Source organism: Aythya marila (assembly GCF_965140915.1).
Source record: "Aythya marila genome assembly, chromosome: 14".
In the NCBI taxonomy this organism is placed as follows: domain Eukaryota; kingdom Metazoa; phylum Chordata; class Aves; order Anseriformes; family Anatidae; genus Aythya; species Aythya marila.
In genome coordinates, this window is record NC_139055.1 from 11,480,747 (window position 1) to 11,503,369 (window position 22,623).

At 46.5% G+C, this 22,623-nt stretch overlaps 1 protein-coding gene across 9 annotated transcripts in view; it reads left to right on the plus strand.

Moving 5' to 3' along the window:
• The first annotated feature begins 606 nt into the window (after positions 1-606).
• The window catches only part of EBF1 (EBF transcription factor 1), a 270,929-nt gene continuing 248,912 nt past the window's right edge, over positions 607-22,623 (plus strand). For 8 of the 9 annotated variants that reach the window (XM_082771706.1, XM_082771710.1, XM_082771707.1 and 5 more), the window contains exons 1-6: positions 607-1,585; positions 2,953-3,109; positions 3,426-3,489; positions 3,740-3,795; positions 13,076-13,149; positions 19,565-19,633. In XM_082771706.1, coding sequence (XP_082627832.1) covers positions 1,452-1,585; positions 2,953-3,109; positions 3,426-3,489; positions 3,740-3,795; positions 13,076-13,149; positions 19,565-19,633 — 554 coding nt within the window. In that variant the 5' untranslated portion in view covers positions 607-1,451. Of the gene's footprint in view, positions 1,586-2,315; positions 2,643-2,952; positions 3,110-3,425; positions 3,490-3,739; positions 3,796-13,075; positions 13,150-19,564; positions 19,634-22,623 lie in introns of those variants that run through there. The other variant, XM_082771711.1, reaches the window with a different exon arrangement.

Sequence of the window (22,623 nt, forward strand, 5' to 3'; positions counted from 1 at the left end):
GGACTTTTCCCCCGGGCCGTCCCGTTGGGAGGCGGTGCGCTCCTATCGCGCCCTGCCCGGGGATGGGAATAGGGAGAGGGATGAGAAAGGGATGTGCGGGGGTGGGGGGGGCAGTTTGCAGCTGGGGAAGGTGCCGGGACAGGGGACGGGGATGCTCCGGAGGGGCCGCTCCGTGCCTCGCTCGGACACCACCGGCTTTGGGCGGGGGGTCCCAGGGTGGGGAGCAATGGGGGGGGGGCTGTGTCCCTCCTGTACGTCCCCGACCCTCTCCCGGGTGTCCCAGCACCGGTACCCGGCAGTGGGGTGGGGGGGGCCGGCCGGCAGCGCCACCGCCTCCTCGTTGAACAAAGGCGCGATCGCGTCTCTGTTAATTACCCCCCTCCGGGTGGGGGGGGGGGGGGGCGCGGGGCAACTTTCCCCCGGGCCGTGCGGGCTGGGCGGGAGGGGCGGGGCTATGCTAATGAAGGGGGGCGTGTCCTCGCCCCCGCGGCTGCACCGCGCGGGCGGCCATTGGTTGAAAGGGAAAAGAGGGAGGGGGAGAGGTGACGCGATGCAAATGAGGAGGGGGCGTGCCTCCCCCAGGCCCCGCCCCCCGGGCGCCGGGGCTGCGGGGCTCGTGTCGGGCGGCGGGGCCAGTCAAAGTGGCTCCCATAGGGAGAGGCGGCGGGTCCGGGCCGGCGCTGCGGGAGAGGGAGGGAGGGGGCGCGGGCAGCGGGAGCCCCAGGGTCTCCCTCCGTCCGTCTGTCCGTCCGTCCGTCCGTCCGTGCCGCCGCGGGTGCGCCCCTCTCGCTCCCTTCCCGGCGTGCGCCCGGCTCCGCCAAGTCGCTTCCTGCGCTGCTGAAGGAGGGAGGAGAGAGCGCTTCGGCTGGGAGAGAAGAGAAGAAAAGAGGGAGAAAAGAAAGAAAGAAAAGAGAGAGGGGGAAAGGAGAGGGAGAGAGAGGGGGGGGAAACTTGCCTCTCTTGTCACTGGAAAATGACACTTGATGTAGCAGAGCCTGCCGCAGCTCCCGTCCGTCCTATTGTTTCTTAAACTGCCAGCCGAGATTTTTTTTTCTTTCTTTTTTTTTTTTTTTTTTTTCCTGCTGCCATCCGAGGGGTGTCTTCATACAAAAGGGACTTCAAGTACTCCTCCGGCTTGTGAGCGCTGCAGCCAGCCCCCAGCACCCCGCAAGCCCCTCCAAGCACCCAAACAAACTGCACACGCAGCAAACAGCAGCAACAAAACCGGGCTCTGATTGCCTCTGGATTTTTTTTTTTTTTTTTTAATGTGCGTGCCTGTGTTTGCTTTCTCTGACTTGCTTTGATTCCCGAGATCAGCTGCAGAGAGAGAAAGAGAGAGAGAAACAAAAACACACATAACAGTCCGCCTGGCGATTTCATCACTATATATATATATATTATTATTTTTTTTTCGAGTAAAGAAGGAAGATTTGCGCTCTTGTTTCTGATTCATGTTTGGGATTCAGGAAAGCATCCAGCGGAGTGGGAGCAGCATGAAGGAAGAGCCCCTCGGCGCGGGGATGAACGCGGTGCGGACGTGGATGCAGGGAGCCGGCGTCCTGGACGCCAGCACGGCCGCTCAGAGGTAGGCAGGCTCCGCGCCCGTGCCCCGCTCCGCACCCCGGGGCTCCTGCAGCGCTGCTTCCCCCGGGCATCGCCTTTCCCCCCCCCCAGCACCACCAAAAAGCCGGCTCCGGAGCTCTGCTGCCAGCAGGGAGTCGCGCGTAGATGCGGCCAGTTAAATATTTCTCCCTCTCGTCCCGTAGGAAGGACTTTTTTTATTAAAAAACAAAAAAAATCAGCATCGTAACAATAAAGGAAGCGGCGAGTCCTGCTAGGTAGGGATAGATAGGTTTTAATCTCTCGAGCCTCTTGTGTTCGCGCGGAGGAAGGAGTTTTCAAAACTATGTTTGCTGCCGATTTAGTCTTAAGATCTCCAAATGACACTTTCCTCCTCCGATAAGCCCCGAGTTGTGCACGGATGTCTCCAAAATATATTTCTTTACTTCTCTTTCTTATCCTCGTCAGCATCAGCAGCTTCCCTCCTTCTCCCCCGATAAGCGGGGAGTTTTGCGAAGCTTTCTCGAGGAGAAATTAAATTCGAAGCCTCTTTGTAAAACCACTGCCACTTATCTTAGATTTCTAAAAAAGAAATCCTTTCAACCGGGAGGTGGATTTGGCAGAGCTGCACCCAGCCTCGCCTTCTCTCTCGTTTCTCCTTCTCCCCATCCTCTTCCCCGGGAAAAATAAAAACCGATGCCGGAACCGCAGCCTGAGCCCTGGAGCCGGCAGCAGCCCAGAAGTTTGGTGTTGACATCTCCCGGTGTCTCCCACCTCGCCCCGCACCCCTCCCTTTGGAGCCCTCTAAGGAAGGGAAAGTTGTGCAGGGACAACCCTGAAATATTTCAAGTTGTCTCCTCGGCTGCCCTCGCGGTGTTTACCCACCACTCCGGCGAGGGGAGGAAAGGCTCAGCAGGACTGAAACTGAAAGATAAGGCACATGGGCGCTCCGGTGACAGCTTCGAGCCGACTTTGAGAAGTGGCAGGAGCATGCCGCTCCGCGGGGCAACGCGCCGCAGGGGCTGAGCGCTCCCCGCCATGCAGGGCCGGCTGCGAGCCGCCACGGCCCCCGGGGAGGGTTGGTGGGTGCCGGCTGGGGGTGCCGGGGGGGATGCTCGGGGCTCCGGGCTGCCCGCAGGGCGGGATGGGGTCGGGGTCGTGCCGCGCTCCCGGCCCCGCGGGGCTCCGACGTGGCCGCTCTGGAGCACCACTTTGCCCCGGCCCGGAGGGAAGAGCCCTGAGGAGGGGTCAGGGAGGGATGCTCGGTCCCCGGGGAACCCATCGGGGTCCCACAGGGTCCCTGCGGGGGAAGGCACGGGGCCGGGAGCGGGCCGGGGGGGCGTGAGGCCGCGCCGTCGGGGCTGCCGCTAACCCGGCTCTTTGTGGTCCCAGCGGAGTGGGTCTGGCCCGGGCTCACTTCGAGAAGCAGCCTCCTTCCAACCTGAGGAAATCCAACTTTTTCCACTTCGTCCTGGCTCTGTACGACCGGCAGGGGCAGCCCGTGGAGATCGAGCGCACCGCCTTCGTGGGCTTCGTGGAGAAGGAGAAGGTGAGTAACCCGGGGCCCCGCGGGGACCCGGCCACCTTTCCCGGGCCCTCCCCGCTCTGTTCCCCCGGGGCCTCGGCACCGGCTCGTCCCGGGAGCCTCCGCCGCCTCCCGGCCGCCTCGATCTCCCCTCGGCCCAGAGGGCAGCTGGGGGGGTCTCCCTTATCCCCCCGTATGCCCGGGGCAGGGGAAGTTGTCGAGAGCTGCCTCTTCCAGCCCTAGGGCCGCCCGGCACCCAAGCGCTGGAGAAGCTTCCTGCGATGTATTTATCATTTCTCTCCCCCCCTTTCCCCATCTCCCTTGTCTTCTTCGAATTCAGGAAGCCAACAGCGAAAAGACCAACAACGGGATCCACTACCGCCTGCAGCTGCTCTACAGCAACGGTAAGGGCTGGGAGCCCCCGGGGGCAGCCCCGACACCGCCACCTCGGGGAACCCGGGCTGCAAAACCCGACGGGGACCCGGGGAACCGCCGTCCCGGCCCCCTCCGCTCCGCGCATCCCCGCTCTCGGTGCCCGGCTGGGGCGGGGGGCTCAGGCCGGGACCCCCGACGGCTCCGAGCCCTCGGGCGAGCCCAAGCGTGGTCCCACCACCGCCGGCCGGCCCCGCTCCTCACTCCTCTGCCTTGTTTCAGGGATCAGGACGGAGCAGGATTTCTACGTTCGCCTCATCGACTCCATGACCAAGCAGGTGGGTGCTGCGGGGGCGGCCGGCGGGGCTCGGCGGGGCGGCCCGAGGAGGCGAAAAACCCTCCCCCGGTGCTGAGCGGTGCGGAACGGTTCCCTCTTGGGTTGTAAAGGGGCTGCCCGAGCTCCCCGCTCCGCACTCGAGCAGCGCCGGGGGTTTTAGGGCCGGGCTGGGGGGGGCCCGACCCCGACGGCTGGGCTGCGGGGCAGGCGAGGAGGGTCCCCGCGGGGAGCAGCCCGGAGCCGGGCTGCGGGGGAAGCTCCGCAAAAAAAAAAAAAAAACACAAAAACCAACCCTGGCGGCTCTCCAGCCGGCCCGAGCCGGGGGCTGTTTAGCCGCTTAATTGTCAGAATTAACCTCCCGGCCCCCCCTCCCCTCTTCCCAGCCCACCAAGCGCAGGGAGCACAAGCCGCTGCTCGGGCGCCGGGGCTCGGATTTGTCTTTGCTTCAGTTGCGCTGGGTGTAAAGGAGGAGCGATGAGATCGGGGCGGATTTGCATGTCGGAAGGGCCCCCCGAAAAGCTGCGCGGGGAGCGGCGAGCGCCTTGGGCGGCTTCGAGGAGGGCTGTAGGGCAGCAGAGCTTGTAAATGGATTAACCCGAATTTGGAGCTTGCTCTTTAGCTTTCCAAACAGAGTAATAACGTGCGCGTCTACCTGTAAAAAAAAAAAAAAAAAACACACTTCGGTATGAAAGCAGGGTTTTTGCAAAGAGACTGTCTGAACAAATCGATTCTCCCTTCTTTTTTAAAAAAACGTTGCTCTAGCTTTCTCTTCTGCTCCTGTCAGAATCTTTTTGCCTTGTAATGCATTTCTTTTAAATAGTGGGGACGTTTTTAAACCCTTTTATCTTCAAGATGTGTTGTTTTCCTAAATCTGTTTTGCTAGTCAAAAAAAAAATCTTAAATTTTATTTAATCTAAGAAAAGGAAAACAATACGCTTTTTTCTTCTTCTTCTTCTTCTTTTTTTTTTTTCCCTTTCTTTTCTTTTTTTCCTCTCTCTCTCTCTTTTTTTTTTTTTCTTTTTTTTTCTTTTTTCACTGATAGAAAGTAAATCACTGTATTTTCAAACTCAGTTGTCTGCAGGGGAAAAAAACTCCTGGCTTCTACTTGGGTTTCTTTTTCTACAGCAAAACATAAAGCTCCAAGGGCTAAGTTTGTTTTAGAAAACTCTCTTTGATGGTCCCAAAACATCTTTTCCTGCTATTGAAGACCGTCTTTCAACAGAGAGGGGAAAAAAAGGAGGGGGGGGGGGACTTGGGTGAATTTTACTGGACAATCCACTATGCATCTGAACTCTGTTAAACCATACACTTCCAAACAGAGCCCATTCTCTGTAGGAATTAAAACAGCAGCAATAAACCCTTTTCCACAGCAAGCCTTGGAAAGTGTTTGCTGCCGTTCCTTGTTTTTCAGGCACGGATAGGTTAGTTTGTCTTAAAAGAAACAAAATCTTTCTAATATGTGAACTCTCTTTAGTTCTTTTGGAGCTTGGGTCTTTCACTGCAGACCGTATGAGAGAGACCATCAATAAATATTATCTTTAAATAGCTTTCCTATCATTACGGAAATGCAAAAGCCTCTGTTCATAATCCTGTTGAAAACAGATCCCTGAACTCATGTAGAGCAATGGATTCAAAATAATTTTCTTAACAAAGGCATCTTGCATATGAAGAGTTCATCCTAAGGCACTGTTTGACCTCTTGGTCTCTCATTATTATCAAGTCATCAGAGGGTCTTTGGAGAGAAAGGGGAAAAGAAACCCCGAGATACAGTTTATTTGTAAAACATACCATGTAGCTTTAAAGCGCATTCACAATGAAAAAAAATCTGTCTGATTTCAGGAAGTCTTACAAAAACAAAGTTAGTACAAATTACAGATTTTGGGTAAAGTGTAAGGGAGTTGAGAAGCGAGGATCTGAAAACAAAAGCTCTCTGAACTTGTATTAGAAAGCAGGGAGCGAAGGGATGTTTTAAACAAACATGTTTGCTTACATATTAGTTTTGTGAATATAATTTCTTTAGGCATGTCTATAATTGCTTGTGAAAAATAGGGCATTGTCATGTCAAAACTGTGACATGTGCCAGTCCATATTTCTGAGGAGCCAGAGGCTAAAATCCCCTCCTGTCTCCTTTCTTTATTTTTTCTAAATTCTTTATTTTTTAAAAGTGAAATTATTTCAGAGTGCTGATCGCTTCGGTTAGTGAATGCTTATTAGGAAGCGAAGTACAACACATGACAGAAGCTCACCCAAACGTTGAATGTATCATTTATATTTTACGACAGTGAATTATATAGAAGAATCTCAAGTAACTTTCAAATCATCAAACTGTAATTAAATATTGCAAAGACTGTCTGAAAATTCTTTAATTTTTAATGAAAGTTAAATATATATTGTCAGCCTACTTGAAGGTGTAGTATTTTAGTGCATGACGCTCAGAACAAATTGGATAATGAAATGATTACTTTTAAATGAAACTGTTGCAGAAGCATACATGTTTCAGCTGGCAAGTAGCTTCTCCATACTCACACACGCATGTTCACACACTCAATAATTGTGAATTCCCAGACTGAAATTACAGCTACTCTGAGGTTTCTGGTGGCAAATTAAAAATCCCACAGAAGCAAAGCTTGAATGAGTTAGGTTCCCTAGATCGTACAGGAAAGTATCTGTGGCTCTTTCCTTATAGTATGCATATATATATATATGTCCATACATATATATATGTGTGGACAAATAAGATTTAACTATATTCTCTTTGTCTCACAATTATAAATTACAAAGTTTTGCACAGCTGTGGATTATTAAGTTAGGTAAGATAAAATAAAATTTATTCTGCAAATCAGACCAAGCTTTCTGTATGTTGGACCACTTGTAGATTTAACTTAAATGTCCCATTAAGCAACATGCATTATATCAGCAGGTAGACGGACAGGGCTTCATGTGCTGAATGCTGTGAATGCTGTGTGTGTAATAAATAGCAGATATTCCTTGTTCTGTGTTTCTTGATCTGAATAAGTCAGGGTTTATCATTGTTTGTGTGACTATGCCTGACTATGAAACTAGTCCACGAGCCTTGCCATAGGTGTAGCACGGGGAGGGCCGTGTGCTGTTACGTGTGTACGTTTTCTCCCGGCTGCGATGCACTATGGGAAGCAGGGCTGGGTAGTGGCGTTACTGAACTAACCACAAATTTTGTCACCGACTACATCCCAGGGCAGGTCTAGGGTGTATGTATTAACTATGCATGCGCTCGCTCAAAACACGAGCTTTTGTTGCACGCGCGCTCCTTGGTGGTCTGGGCTGTGGGACTTCTGAATGGGAAACTCAGTCAGGTTTGGGCTCAAAATACATCGTTTCCAGTTATACCCAGGGTAATGGGCTTGGCCTTTGGTGGTGGCCCCGGAGAAGTGCTGGGTACGATGGTAATTGCCTGCCTTTGAGGAGTCTTGCTCCGACTCTAAAATGCGTGCCCGTTATTTTAAAATTGTAAATACTGCGCATAAATCGTTTATGTTGGGGGAAGTTCTTTTCAGTTAGGGTAACAACACTCAGCGTCAATGCTGTCTTAATTAAATTTTCTTTTATGTTATCTTGGCACCTCATTTTATGTCGGGTTCATATTCCTAATGTGTTCAAAACCCCGTAGGATCCCAAACTTTATAGCTGTTGCTATCTGTAAACCGGCAGCTTCTACTGCAGTAGGTCTGGCGTTAACGGTGATGCATTTTGAAATTGTCTGCAAAATGTGAAATATGTCTGCTCAAATAAAAGCAGAATTTTTAGGCAAGTCTGAGGATTTTAATGTATTTACAGAGAAGAGATGCCTTCCACTTCTTCAGCTGTATTTTCATAAAGTTGAGATATTTCACTATTAGGAAAGATGGAGGAAATAAATCTGAAATACTTGTTCCCCACCCATTTTTCCTTCAGCCTTTCTCATTCATAAGATATAACGGATGGTAATATAGCTCAGGCATCTTAAAAATCATAAGTTTTGCAAGATAGCTATTGTCTATTGTTGAGAACCCTCATGAGTGAAAAATCCTTCCTTCAGACTTGAGCTCTGTTTACGTTTTGCTTTTTTTCAGTACTGTAACTCTGGATGCAAATGGTTTTTCTGTTGCTTTCTCTATGATATTCTCTGATGTATGCAGATATTTGATCAGCTCTCTATTCTGTGCATAGCCTGGCCCTTCTCTGGCAGCTACACGCATGGGAAAAAAATGTTATCAATAAGTTCAGAGGAGCCTCAGCAGACTCAGAGAAATTTCACACAAACATAAAACAAAACCTAACCCCTGTGACGGGGAAAGTTTACATTGCGCCAGATTTTAGCAGCTTTCTTGTTCCTTTGGTGAGATGTCAGAAGCGCAGGTGATTTTAATTTTCTTGTACAGAGAGGAACGGAGAAGTTTGGAATTTGCATGCATGATCAGGACCTGTGTTTGGGAAAATGTAAACTCATCACAGTGGAAAATGTGTTGTTTGGAGTCTGAGGGTGAAAACAAAGCTGAGGATTTTGGAGAGACTGCCTGAGCCAGATGGCCTGGTGCATTCCCAGTCTGGCAGCCCAACTGCTCCCTCCTGTATAATATACAGCCATTTGTTCTGGGATATTTACGCTAGAGCTGTTTCCATGTGAATGTTTGAAAACCATTAAAAATGAACATATTAGGAGAGATAAATTTATTTAATTTGTGTGAATACGTCGATAAGCAAGCTGTGTATCAAAGGCAGGGGGAGACTGGATAAAATAATTAGATGCTACTGAATTGTGCGCTGAGACGCAGCACGAACTAAACGTCCTCTCCTGGGGACCCAGTGCTGTGCTGCTTGTCTGGCATAAACCGGACTGGGAAGGGTAGAAATTCTGCCTGGGCGAGGAGTGAAAAACTTGGGTAATTAGGGGTTAAGCACTCGAAGCGAAATAAATGCAATGCACTGAATTTGCAGCGTTCTCTGTGTAGATATATAGCGGATACAAGCCTAATCCTCGCTGGGTGAAATCCTGGCCCATCTGAAGTCAATTGCAAAACTCCTATTGAATTCGGTGGGGCCAGGATTTTATTTTCTCTCTGTGTGTATGTCTGTATACGTCACTGCAAATCATTTTAGTTCTGTTTTGAAAAGACCCTCATTCTAATGAGTTTTTTTTTCCTCCTTTATTTCAGTAAAGGAGATAGTTTGTTTTGCGAAACAGATGAGGAATTTGAAAGCGAGTGGATTTAGATGCACGGTGGTGATTTCTCTCATTCTGTCCCTCTTTTAAAATCAAGGCTGTGACATAACTGAATACTATAATGGCCATGAGCTCAGTCCTTCAAGCTTGTTTCTCATCCAGCTCAGAGAGCAGGATTGCCTGACTGGCAACTTGATGCTACGAGGCGATTCTGCCCGCAGTTGTACCAGCATAAATCTGGATTTATTCAGGAATAGCTAAGGATGGAATCTGCCTTTAAATCTTTCCAACTTACTTGTCAACTATTTTACTGCTTTATTCTGCCGTCTTTACTCGTGAAAAACTGGTTTAAATGAGAACTGTAGTCTTGGCTTTTATATTACCTCCCTCCCCTTTATTTTATTTTTTATGAACTCTCACTGAAAACTTTTTCAAATTGTTGGATGCACTTGTCTAGAAATGACTGGGATGTGCTCAATTTAGTAATTTTTATGTGTTGGCAAGTAGTGAATTGCATTTGATTTAACTTTTTTATGCAGCTTTATTTAAATGGAAGCGAGGAGTCTTATATTTCGACATTAGTTTTTTGGGGCCTGATTTTGAAATTCATTTGTGCATGAGTGATTGTTACTCACTGAGGCTTCTTGTAGAAAGGTTACTTATGTGAGTAATGGTTTACAAATGTAAGCTGAGTTTTGCGGGGAAATATTTAAGTTCAGGAGAATAAAATCTATTTCAAAATGCTTATGGGATGCACCGAGTCAAAACTACAAGAAGTAAACAAAAAGGAAAAACAAAGTCTATAATTTTCATTTCCTTTGCTGGTGTTTTGTTGTGCAACTCTGATGTGTATTTGAAGGCTTATTTTTAGCTCTGCTGTGGTCTAAGTTTATACACTGTAACTTTCACTTTATCTCTTATTAATGTGATCTCTATTTGACAAAATTGTGATGATGTTCGTGCGGCGGGGACTCCTGCCACAGTCAGCCTGTGTCAAAGCCTGAACGTTAATTAAAAAAAATTAAAAAAATAAATCAGATGGCTTTGTTAAAAGAGTCTCTTTTCAAATCTTAAAGTTAAATATTTTCACAACGGTAACATCGTAGACCCTTCCTGTAAAAATACTTCTGGCAGCTATAAAGATGTGAAACTTTAGCAGTTCCTGTTTCCCTTTTGCAACTAATTGTAGAATTGGTGTTTTAGAGCAGCACCGTTTGAAAGGCGGTAGAGGGTCTGTAACGCTCTCAGGGAGTCACTCATGGGAGTAAACAGCTGGTGCTTTGCACACCCGTTTGCACAAGTATATTAGGAAATAGGAATGGGAGTTGGGGATGAGAAGTGAACTGGGCAATTCCTCCTGCTTCCTAAAACTCCCTAGAAATTCCTGGTGGAATAGGCTGTATGGAAGGACCTGCACTTAACAGTGAGAAACCGCGGTGTGCATCAGTGCAATATTAGTAGTCAAATGCAAACAAAGTGAAAAGCAAATCCTTAACGTAGACGAAGGCTGAAGAATGTCATGCACGCAAAGAAGGGATCACTGACGTTAAACACAACAGACAAGGTGATTATGTACCACAGTGTTGACTCTGTCCGTTCATTATTGCTATTTAGTTGAGTTATTTAAGCGGGTACCTGGAGGTTAAGTAAGCATAGCAGCAGGAAGAGAAGGGGAAGAGAGAGAGGAGGGGAGAAAAGAAAGGTTTTGTGTTCTGCTTGGTCATTTCTACTGCTGCCTTGAATTCACTGGCAACAAGGTAACCCAGGCTGGGCAAATTTATTTTAAGGTTTGAAAGTCTAAGAAGGGGGAGCCAAGCCCAGCAGTCCTCTCTCGGGCACCATGTCATGCTGTGCCAGGTGAGGGGGGACCGGAGGTGTTTGTCTCCACTGACGGCCTCAGGAGCAGATCTGCGCTGCGCTCTCAGAAGCAGATTATTTTTTGATTATTTGCTGATTAGGTCCAACAAGAGCCCTGAGCTTTGCCTGTACCTGGCCGGTCCCACTGCCAGGTACAACCTGTTCTGGGGTTTTCTGGAGTCTTTGCAGCGTCCCTGCTGATCCCGCTGTTGTCAGCTGGTTCCTTTGGTTCCCTGGTTTTGGCTAGAATCTTCATCCCGTCTTTTCCTTTAAGGCACGGGAATGAGGATCTTCTGAATTTGTCCCAGCTCCTGACGTACACCCCCATGCACATCTGTACGGGCAACTTCCAAACCAGCTGTGGCACCTGTGCCACCACTGGGAAAGCATCCCTATGTACTGCATCCAGCAGCTGCCAGGGAAGAGAGGTCCCAGCCTGGGTCAGGGCTTTGCTGGTGGCTGTGCTGTGAGGGCTTTGCATGTATCCCACAGCCACGTTTGTGTCTCCTGCATGTGCTGGGCTCACAGCCTGTGTCCCTCTCTGGTGGGACTGAGGGGCAGAAGCTGGCGATGCTCTGTACCTGGTGCAATGGCACTGGAGGTCTCTGTTCTTTCTCCTCAGCAGCAAAATTATACTGGCTTCCAGGTTGTGGGGAAATGCACGCAGCAAAACTGAAAGGGAATGATTTAAATTAGCAGAGACAACACAGAGCCATTCCTGATATTGTTTATAGAATTGCTAAATCATTTTATAATGCATAATATTAAGATTGAGTACTACTAATATAATGATGTTAAAAAATCGGCTCATGACTCTTCAGATTTGTGTGTCCTGGGAGTCCTGCCTCCGTTGTAGGTATGACACCTCTTACCTTTAACGGGTTATATTTGCAAGGACTGGGAAAGCAGTTCACATGATCTCACTCCATCAAGTATCAAGATACTAATGAGAAAAAAACAAGGTATTTTCCACACTTCCTTATCAGAACGGTCTCATTCCATAAAATATATTTCCTCCATATAACCTATTATTTTTTTTTTTTAACTTTCAAAAACTAATTTAATGTTAGCTTTAGGGATACCTATATCAGATGTCATTTTACCTGCGGGTTTGTTTTCCTGATTTATTCCTAAGTCTGTATTTTAGAGGCTGGCAGGGTCCCACCACGTGTTGAGGGCAGAGCTGATGCTGGGAAGCAGGCTTGTTGATCTGATCCCGGCTGTGCACTGGCACCCTGAACGATTCAGGAACCTCAGTGCCGTCAAAAGTTGTCGTTGCAAAGGCAATTTCTTTTCTGTCTTGATTTGCTGCTGGGGGCAATGGGACAACCCAGAGCAGATACTGCCCAGCTGCTGGTATTTAGGGGGTGAATCAGCAGTTACAAGCCAGGGCTGTGTGTGTGTGCGGGCAGAAAGCAAAACTCTGTCCGGATCCGATGGAAACTCTCTAGAGCGAGTGGTAACTCTGCTGGTATGTGACGCCGATCCCTCGCCATCGCTCCCGGTCCTGCTGGTGGGAGGGCTGCAAAAATTGACTCTTCTTGAAAGGCGAATGCCCCGTCTTTCCACAGTTTTAACTCAAAGAGTTCTCCCCGTGCTATCTCAGAGTCAAATTTCCCAGGCTGGTTTATCCTCTGTTTGTTTTGGTATCCTCTGGCAGGGCCTGCCTCTCCCTTATTTATATTCCTGCAGCTCCAGAGCTGCTCTCCGGATCGCGAGCTTCGGGGGCAGAATCAGGCCCAAACACTTCCAGGAGCTACCAGGAAAGCGCCTGGGCTGCGCAGTGTGCAGCTTTTGGAATTAAAAATGCATGAGCTCTCTCTTTCTGTCCTTTTTTTTTTTTTTTTTTTTTAAATGAATAGGACCCAAAGTATGCCAAGCCTTGCTGTTGTTTCTTTTTTTTTTTTTTCCTTTTTTCTTTTTTTTTTTTTTTCTTCTCTTTCTTTTAATGCTATTAGGTTTATATTTTATTCTGAATTGAAAAGAAAATTGTGGTTGTCTTGACTACTAAAAAAACCCATCCTACACACAGCTTGAGAGATGTGCAGCGGCGAGGAGGGAATTTAGCTGTACTCAGCTTGTGTTGTTTTCCAACCACAAATCTTAAGCAGGTTCAGCGGTGACGCCGTCTCCCTACCCCGCGACTTAGCTTGCAACGCCGGCTGCGCGCTCAGTTACTGCGATGCCTTTTTTGTTTTCTCCAAACTCCACTTGATGCATAGCTAAAAATGTGTTTTGTTTCTAGGCGATAGTGTATGAAGGCCAAGACAAGAACCCAGAAATGTGCCGAGTTCTGCTCACGCATGAAATAATGTGCAGGTAAGAGCTACCCTGCTTCCAGCTAATTAGTGATGAGAAGATGAATCTGTCTCTCAAAATCTAGGTTGAACCTGCAGCTATTTTAGGACTTAAATTTATCTTTCTTGCATTAAACAATCCCAAAATAACACAGTTCGGTGTGTGTAATTAGCAGCAAGGTCTCAGTCGTCACAGCAGTTTTCAATTTATAAAGAGTTTTCCTTAACAGCATGCTACTGGTTTGCATTTAGACGCCGTAGCCCACGAAAAGTCTCCTCACCAAAATTAAGAGTCAGTTGTAGCCTTTGCCTGTCCCCCCACAATATTCCCCAAAATATGTCCCCAGTAAAATGACAAAGCAGTCAGTTTTGTTTGCCTGTGGATGTGCAGGAGGACGGGCAGCTGGGAGGCTTTTGGGCTGTTGGCTGAGGCTGGGCTGCCCCTCCAGCTGCTCACCCAGTGCCCATGCAGCCTGAGCCAAGCAGGCGATGCTCCCCCAGCCCAGCACTGGCTGTTTTTTGCTTTTCATCAAACTTCCCCAGGCATATCTGGCCCTGCCCTGTGCTCTGTTCCCCTGAACGTTCCCGCCTGGGGCTGGTTGCTTAAATTCAGGACAGTCAAATATCGTCTCCCCCGGGTGCAGCACTTCTGCCGCAGGCAGCTACTTCCTTCTTCTTTCTGGCTGGTAGCAGTAGGTGAAGCCTCTTTTGCTTCCTTCCCGCTGCAGGGAAGGCAGCATCTTCTCAAAGACCCCTCTGACACCTAGGAGAGCTTGACCTTGCAGTCTCATTAAAGTTAGTGGGTGTTTTTGCATGTCTGAAAAACTCATTTGTTACATGTTATTCGATGGCAGAAAATAATTCCCTGGTGGAAGACGAGGGGTTCTTGCATAAGCTCATTGTTACAATCAGTTGTTTTAAGACTGTAAAAATGCCATTGCATGCGTTGTAACTTTTACAAAACACATTTACTAAAAAGGAGTAACTTGAGGGTAAAAACTGGTACCCACTTCTAAGAGAATAAACTTGGATGAGAGTTTCCTGGTGGGGGAGAGTCTTAGACAAAATATTCAGATGGAAACTTCTCTGCTGGTTGATTTTTTTATTATTATTTTTTTTTTTAGTTATGTTTCTTCATTCTTAGGGATCTGCATGTTTGGTCCTTCCCAACAGCTCTCTGATAAAACCCAGCTTGAGGGCAGCTCTCTGCAATGCTGGCAGAGAGGAGGGAGCTGCTCTCCTTGCTTTGCCAGCCTGAGTGAAACCCTACGCAACACCACAACTTGCAGGACTTGAGGGATTTTAGTTTCCATATCCTATTTTTCCAAGCTGCTTCGTTCAGCAGGTTTGGCTTTTTCTGGGAAACCAGAGAGCCCGTTGAGAGCCACCCGAGAGCAGATGGGGACCTCCAAGAGGTGCTGGAGCTGCTGCCGCTGCTGGGAGTGGGGGCGTTGCTTTGCTGAGGACTCCCAGCCAGTTCTCCCTTTCCAAATGGAAACCCAGTCACGCTGACAACCCATAATTGCCCTAAAATTCATTGGCCCAATTAGCACCACTTTCGCACTAGATACCTAGCTAGGAACAATTCATGGAAATATTAAAGGAGGCCCCTGACCTGATAAGGCTGAAGTGCATGCTTTGCTTTTCTCCTGTAAGAAGCCCAGTGAAACAGTGGGTGAAATTAAGCACAAGTGCCTGCGGCGTTGGGGCCTGAATGTGCTCTTAGCCTTGGGTGATGTGCTCTGTTGGCTCTTAGACCACAAAGTTTTAAGGTAGGAATTAATCTGCCTGCAACTCTGGCTGAGCACCCAAACTTAGAAGCAGAGCCTTTGCAGCTTTACATTGTGGTCGTGCCTGGCGGAGAGGAGAGGAGCATCCATCCCTCCCTGCAGCAGCCCCACGGGCCTCCCTGCCAGCACCAGGATGCTCTCACAGAGCCCTTGTGCTGCACCTATGTAATGCATTAATTTTATTACAAATACTTTAGAAACATCAAGAGTAATAAATAAATGGAAACTTTACATAGGAGGCTGAGTTTTAACCAGAAGAGCTACATCAAAGATTTACAGCCGTGTCAATATAGTTTGACTGAGATAAAATTATTTCCGTTCTGGGAACATGGAAAGATGTGCTACGTCATTTGGAGCCGTCTTTCCCTTTATTAAAGCACTTTATGCTTTTTTCGTTCTCGAAATTCGCTTAATCAGGAGCTTTATTCCTCTCCTTGGATTTGTTTACTGCCAGTCCTGGCTTTGTGTTTCATGAGCATAAGGTGGAAGGGTAGCAAAAAAAAATAAAAAAAAATCTGACCACGGTAGGCAAATGTGTGTCTGACGGGGTGGGGGAGATGTATTCAAATTTCTCACAGCTCATATTAGATATTCCCCATTTCCTCTTCTGCCTATACATTTGTAAGAGGGTGCTGTTTGTTTACCAGGCCGCTTGACCCTATTGCACAAATCTGTCATCTATTGTGCTGCTAACACTCTTTTAAATTGCAAATCTGATGCTCTTTAGGGGTCTAGAAGGGGAAAAAAAATCTCTCTCCACACCATTCTGTTTCTCTTGATTTCTTGCCTGTTGTAAGTGGAAGTTGGGATGTGCTGAATTTGCACCAGGGGTGCAAATGCAGCCTCAATTATAAGCATAAAATTAGAGTCTGTTCCCCATTAATCAGCCCAGCTAATTGCTATGCACTACCATTAGCCATATGGTGTGAAAGACAGCTTGCTCTCCCTAAGATGAAATTTCTTCATTTCAGACATGAAATAGTGAGGGCTCTGTATTTTAAAATAGCTTGTTTTAGATATTTAATTTCTAAACAACTTTCAGCAGTGCTTTCTATCAAGGCTAACTGCACAATAAAACTTTGCATTTATGTGACAAAGCTGGGTATTTATAGTATACTCCAACTATGGCACGGATAAGACAAAGAATTCAAATGTACAGGAGCGTCCTGGCTGCGGTAGGGAAGCGGGGCTGAGGTTTGCTTCAGGTGGCTGTTTATTTCAAAGGCTTTCATTGTATTTTGTCAAATATAAAATCTATGCTGTTGGCAAAAATGCTAATAGCTGGGGAGAATTCACAGCCTTGGTGGAATTTATTAGTATTGTAGGAGCATGGGGAGGGACATCTATAGTTAATATTGCCTCAACAATTTCCATTATGAAACCTTCAGTGGCTTACAGCTTTGCCAAACTTAAGCTGTTCTGGCTGAAATGTCCTTTGCAGGGTGTCAGCCCGAGGCTGACTTTCTTTGGAAAGTTTCAGCTAAAATGGTTCAGTGATTTCTGAGAATGAGGTCGGAGTAAAATATGGTTTTTGTCTTTGCAAAATAAAATCTTAACAGCTGTTTTGTCGAGAACCTCCCGCACCTCCGCACTCGGGAGCGAGGAGCCCATTTGGGGCAGGGGCCGCATGGCTGTGGGCTGCAGCCTGCCTCGCCGGGAGCTGCTGCAAGATGTCCCACGCGGACTCGCTAACGACTTGTTAGAGCCTGGCAGCTAAATGATCGGAAAGTCGCATTTGTGCTGGCCACGTGCCATCGCCCCGTAATTTCTCATTGTTCATTGTCCCCGCAGAAAGCCCGAGCGCGCAGATACACAAAGCAGGGCTCCTCTGGGCAGCGATGCTCCTGGCTGCTCTGCCGGCTTGGGGATGGGGAGGTTTTGGGGTGCAGGGTGCCAGGGTGAGGTGGAAAACTCCTGTGTGCCCATAGTGGGGACCAGGTGGCATGGAAAAGGGATGCTCCAGCGTGGGGAAGGGAAAGGGAGGAAGACGATGCGGAGCAAGGCAGCAGGAGGGCAGCAGGTCCCCAGAGCGCTGGGTTACTATTGAGGACTATTTGTTTTAAAAACAAACCAAGCAGTTTTTGCAGTTTTTTATTGTGATCCAGAGTGACATGTTGCCTGAGCCCTGGCTCCCTGTCCCACCCGGGGAGGGACATTCCCGAGAGACAGTCCAGGAGCTGGCAGTTGGAGCCTCTCACTGCACCTTCAGAGCCTGTGGGGAGCTGGAGGACTTCTTGGAGACATGGAGAAACTCCTGGGAGTTTTAAGATTCCTTTGGGGAAAGGATTGAAAAGGTGCTGAACATTTAAGAACTTTTTCAAAATGTTCAGTAAACACTAAAATCCAAAGCTTTCAAAGCAAGTTGAATGATTATGCCATGAGAAGTGATCTAAAACTCAGGGTTTGTGCGATGCCTTGATTTTCTGCATGGAAAAACAAAGGTAGATGAAGCCTGTAATTCTGCTGGTGACAGGGAGGCTACTACTACTAATAAATTAATAAACCTTAGCTTGACTTATTATTTTTAAAAGGCCTTTTGCTCAGGCCTATTGGAGAATCCTCTTGGGGCACCCAAACCAAGCGGAGAGGCCACCCCATGAGCAGCGCCGTGTCCTCCCTGCTCTCCAGGCCAGACTGTCCCCAGCGGCCACCTCGTGGCTCTGTCCCACTCAGGGCTACAGCATCCCTGGCCCCGTCTCCTTTTGGGTCAGCACCCGGGAAGGTGCAGGGGGACGCGGGGGTCCGCCTGGCGCGGCGGGGAGCCTGGGAACCTTCGCTCGCCTGCGTTAGTGTGGCAATTTCTGTCCCTGCAGTCTGCTGGGAGAATGTCAGGACTAGCCCTGATTCGCTTCAGTCACAAGAACTGCATTGTCTTAACTTGTGCCAACTCTGTTTCTAATTACATTTTAATCATTTAAAAATGATTAGCAGTTTTTATTGCCTTGTTTGTGGGTAAATTTTCTCACCCCACACATTCTAGCTGCACTCCAATGACAAGTCCTTTTATAGGCAAAAAAGCCCCCCAAACGTCCACATGACTATTTACCTACAGCATATTTTATTCCTTCCTAAATTTTAATGCTTTCTGGGTGCCAAGGTTCTTGCATTTTTTTGGTGGATCAATTGTGGTATTGTGCTGTAAAATTAAGCAGTTTTTTTTGGCAATCCTAAACAATGTAACTTCCACCGAAATGAAGATACCGCACATGTGTTAACTGTGAAAAGTTTCAGCCCTGAATAGTTGCCTTGAAGCTTTTTGCGGTGAAAAGAATTATGTATTTTCCTCTCTTTGAAAACAATTTTTTTTCTTCTTTTGGAAACCATGTTTAAACAGTCTGTTTTTGTAAAAGCTCACCCCCCCCTTTTTTTTTGTTATCTTTAGTGTGGTTAGTTGCTTTATTGCTAATCTTGGTGGGTAACTGTATATTATTCACTCTATTGTTCAGCAACACAAGAGAACCTTTGTCATACTCCCAACAGGGCTATTTATATAGCATGGCATTTCTGCGGGCTTCTTCCTGCGCTGATGTTCCTCCACCTTTTTGGGAAAAAGAAAATAGTCCACCCGAGCAGGAGGGAAAGTAGCGGGTGGCTGCTGCGGGGTGCACAAAGCCGGCTGCTGACACACGGCGATGTGCAGGCCCTGGGACACTGCTTGAAATGAGCACGGTGCTTCCCAAAGGCATGTGGCACACAGCTGGGGCTCACCAGGAGTTCTGCTGAGCAGCAAAGTGTACCCACGTCTGGCCAGGGAGAGCTGAGGGGGTGGCCCCATGCTCCACCACTTGGTGCCACCACGGGGTGCCGTCCCCATGCCCGGCATCTCTGTTCCTGTCCCAGAGCCCTCACCCTGCAAAAGCCAGGAGCTGGTGTCCAGTTCTCACAACAAAGGCTTGTCCCCAGCCATTTAACATCTCTGTGCAAATGCCGAGCCACCTTCATTCAAAGTCCTAGCCTTAAGGCCAGTGATGGTGCCAGGCTTTGGCAGACAGAGCTGGTGCTTCACGTGCCGGCTTTGCACCCGACCTGCTGCAGGGACCAGCCACAGAACGGTGCTCTCCTGGCACAAACAGACACCAGTGTGCTCCAAAAACCAGGGAAATGGGCAAACTCCCACATAACAGCCTAGTAGTGCTTGCATTTTAGTTCCCCCCTTAGCAGCAATATTTCTTAAAGGGAGAATAATTGTGCTTTTGGATTTCGGGGGGAGGTTTCCCGGCAGCTGAGACTTCAGCTCTGTGTAAAAGTAGGAAAACTGTGCGGCCACATAATGTAAGTGGTAAGCAAAGGTAAAAGCTGTGTTCAGGGAAGAAAAAGCCACCTTATTTTGAGTGCATATCTATATGGGACAACTGTTAAACCCCATTGATAAAAGACCACAAATAGACAGGTCTCCCTGTTTCGGATTATCCTTGAATTATTATTTGTGAAAGGGGCAAAACCCCTCTCTTTTTATATTTTCCATTGTTAACCAGCTGTGCAAGAAGTTAAACACAGTAATTAACCCATATGTGACCTGCTGCATTTGACTGATTTCCAGGCAGGGACGGAGCGGTAACTCTAGCCGGCAATTTGAACCCACCATGTTCGTAATGATGATTTTACAGTGTAATGGTCGCACTAAATCCTTTCACTTTTGCTCTGTAGCCGCTGTTGTGACAAGAAAAGCTGTGGCAACAGAAATGAGACTCCATCAGATCCAGTGATAATTGACAGGTAAGGACTGCTATTGTTTCCTTCGATTTGCTTTTTTTTTTTTTTTTCTTTTCCTCCTCATTATAATGAAACACCTGCCCTGTGTTGCTAATGGGTAAGAATTAGGAGTATATATGGAGGAAATTTTGTTTTTGATACCAAATTAGTTGTGCTTTGCAATTGCGATTGCCATGGAAGGGCCATATGGAGGCTAACGGAGCGACCTGCTCGTTGGAGGGCTCCAGTGCTTGCAACTGATTCATGTGCATAAAGAAGAGATTTTTCTTTCTGACTTTCTGTGGCTCAATTCACATGCTGTGCCAGAGAAGCTTCAGGAATAAAATAATAATAGTTTGTGATTTATGAAATGTGGTTGGGTGCTTATAAATATTTAACTTTTATTTGAAAAATGTTTGAATCATTATCACTTTTAGCTACAGTAGTTCTGTTGGGTGCAATCCATCTACATTTTAAGGTTTTTATTTATGCATAAAAACAGTTAAAAAAAATAGATCTGCAAACTAAGGGGTTTTTCTCCTGTGATTTTCTTTGGTTGGAATACTATTTTGACTGTATTGTCAGTTGATTAATTCGTTTTTGCCCATCTTAATTATTGTGTTTTTAAACAGATCCATATTGCTAATCTGACATCACTGAGTAAATCACTGTAGCACAATACATCTATTTTAGTTGTTCTGAGCCATGTGCAGTTTCTGAGCTTGCAAATTATGCAAAATGGTACCAAATAGTCATTTTTACATTTTAATTGTCAAAAATCATTGTACGAAGCTGTGCGCAATAACCAGGTTATTATGCAGCATTACTCTATAAGAGTTAAATGGCCATGAAGTACTGAATCTGTCTGTCATCAGCTGGGGAAAGCAATACCACTACGCTAATCTGCGCGTACAGGGACCCTGAAAGGAAACTATCTATGCATACAGGAGCGGGAGTATGGAGTGGTGTGCTTCTCCTGGTGTTATTGTCTGAGTTAATGTTTGCTATGTGAGGTTCAAAGCGCCTTCCGTGCCAGCGTGCGTGGTTTTATGACAAAAGGTGAAGGGGTTCGGTGTGCGGAGTGCCAGGCAGGGAGGAGGGGGGTGGCAGAGCCTGGCTGGGCACTGCACTGCTGCAGGCTGCCAGATTGATAGCTCTGGGTTGAATTTGTTAAGAAAGTGCATACATTGGAAGCTTATCGCAGATGTTTTGATTAGCTATAATCAGTAATCCCGAGAATGTTTAAATCTCAGATGTATCTACCTATTTTAACTAGGCATATTTTCATCTTCTGTGAGCATTAGGTAGCACCAGGGAAAGCAGGGGAAAAAAAACCCACTGTGAAATCTGTATAGAGATGTGTTTTATAAGCATGCTGCAGACTTGAACACTATAAACATGGTGTTAGAGTGGCATTTTGAGCGACATGAAAGCTACAAAATTCACATGAATTTTTCATTGTACTGGAAAGTGAGATGTTAAGATGCTAATGGCAGGTTTACGGAAATATTTTGTTTAACTATCTAGTATGCAAAACTGCTAGTTGCAAATCATTTAAAATTATGAAAGCCAGAGATGCTGTCTGTTACATGCTTCTTATAAACAGAGGGAAACTCTTACATGAAAAATCAGACTTAGCTTCCTAGCAGTGATCAATTCATCAGTATTTACATTAATCGATGCAAAAGATTCAAATTCTGAAAATTATATTTAAAACACAACTAAACATGATTTAAAGCTCATCTTACAAGCTTTACCTCACCACCTGCACTAAATCACATTTGGCTGGTGAATGGGTTAAGCTTTTAAGTTCTTCACTTGGTTTTAAATTGTGACTTTGATACAGGAGGTTGATATGACTGTGGTTTGAATAACATTTGATTTTGACCTGTTCCTGTGGGTTGCAGTGGTATAAGAAATTTGACTCAGCAGTACTGTAATTAGCCCTCCCCGTGTTTTTGAAACAGGATTGTGTTACCTGGATTGCATTAGTGTGGCTTCTATTGTTGCCGCTTCGCATCTGTCCCAGTAGGGTACTTAAAACCTTTTCTTGGCCAGGGCTAGTTCAAACAATTTAGGCCAAATAAGTATGTGCTTTATACAGTTAGTGGCTTTAGTGATGCTTCTTGTGACATTTATCCTATTCATTTTTTTCCTCCTTTTTGGTTTGGAAAGGATGAAGCGATCTATGTGGAGCCTTTTTACCTTAAAATGAGTCCGTTAAAATTGTTCTAACACTGAAACGCCTGCACAAGTCAGCACATGTGTTTAGTTGTACTCTATTGTCACTTCTGCATGTGCACAATTTTAAACTATTATGTCAATTGATATGCAAAACCATATTTAGCTATTTTTATTTGCATGTGAGCTTACAGAATTCATTTACCATTTGGGCTAAAGCACTCCCACATGCCTTACAGTCTGATAAAGCCTCGCCTATGGATTTAATCTAGCTCTTGCATCAAATCCTACGAATCCACAGAGTCTGACCTAACATAGAATTTACAATAAAATCTATCTATGGGATTTTTGACATATGTACTTACATGGAAATGCTATCCTCTTCTTACATGCTGGAATACTATTCTGGATTGATTAATTCTCTTTGATGAGGCTAGAGAAACTTGGGATAGAGGGAACTCAGTCTTTGTGGTGGTTTAGTTAACTTGGCGAAGAGGCTCTCTGGCAACTTCAAAGTTACATGTGTTGTGTTCTTTTTCAAACCCTAGATGTATATGAAAAGTAAATCGCATATTTTTATTTAATCAAAATGTGGGATTTAAAAAAAAAAAATCTGTAGTTGCGTTTGAAACAGGATATGACTTTATCCTTTGTAAAATTGCTTTATAGTTTGCCCCATTATAGTATCAGCGGATATAGCAGTGAAAGGGACCTAAAGAAATTTATACTCATAGAGCGATCTAAATTTTCTCTGGAGAACAAAATAAATCTCTTATGCTTATAGAGAGCAGTCATTTCAAGGAAGTTTCTTGGAAACCTGTGTGTGTCTGAAT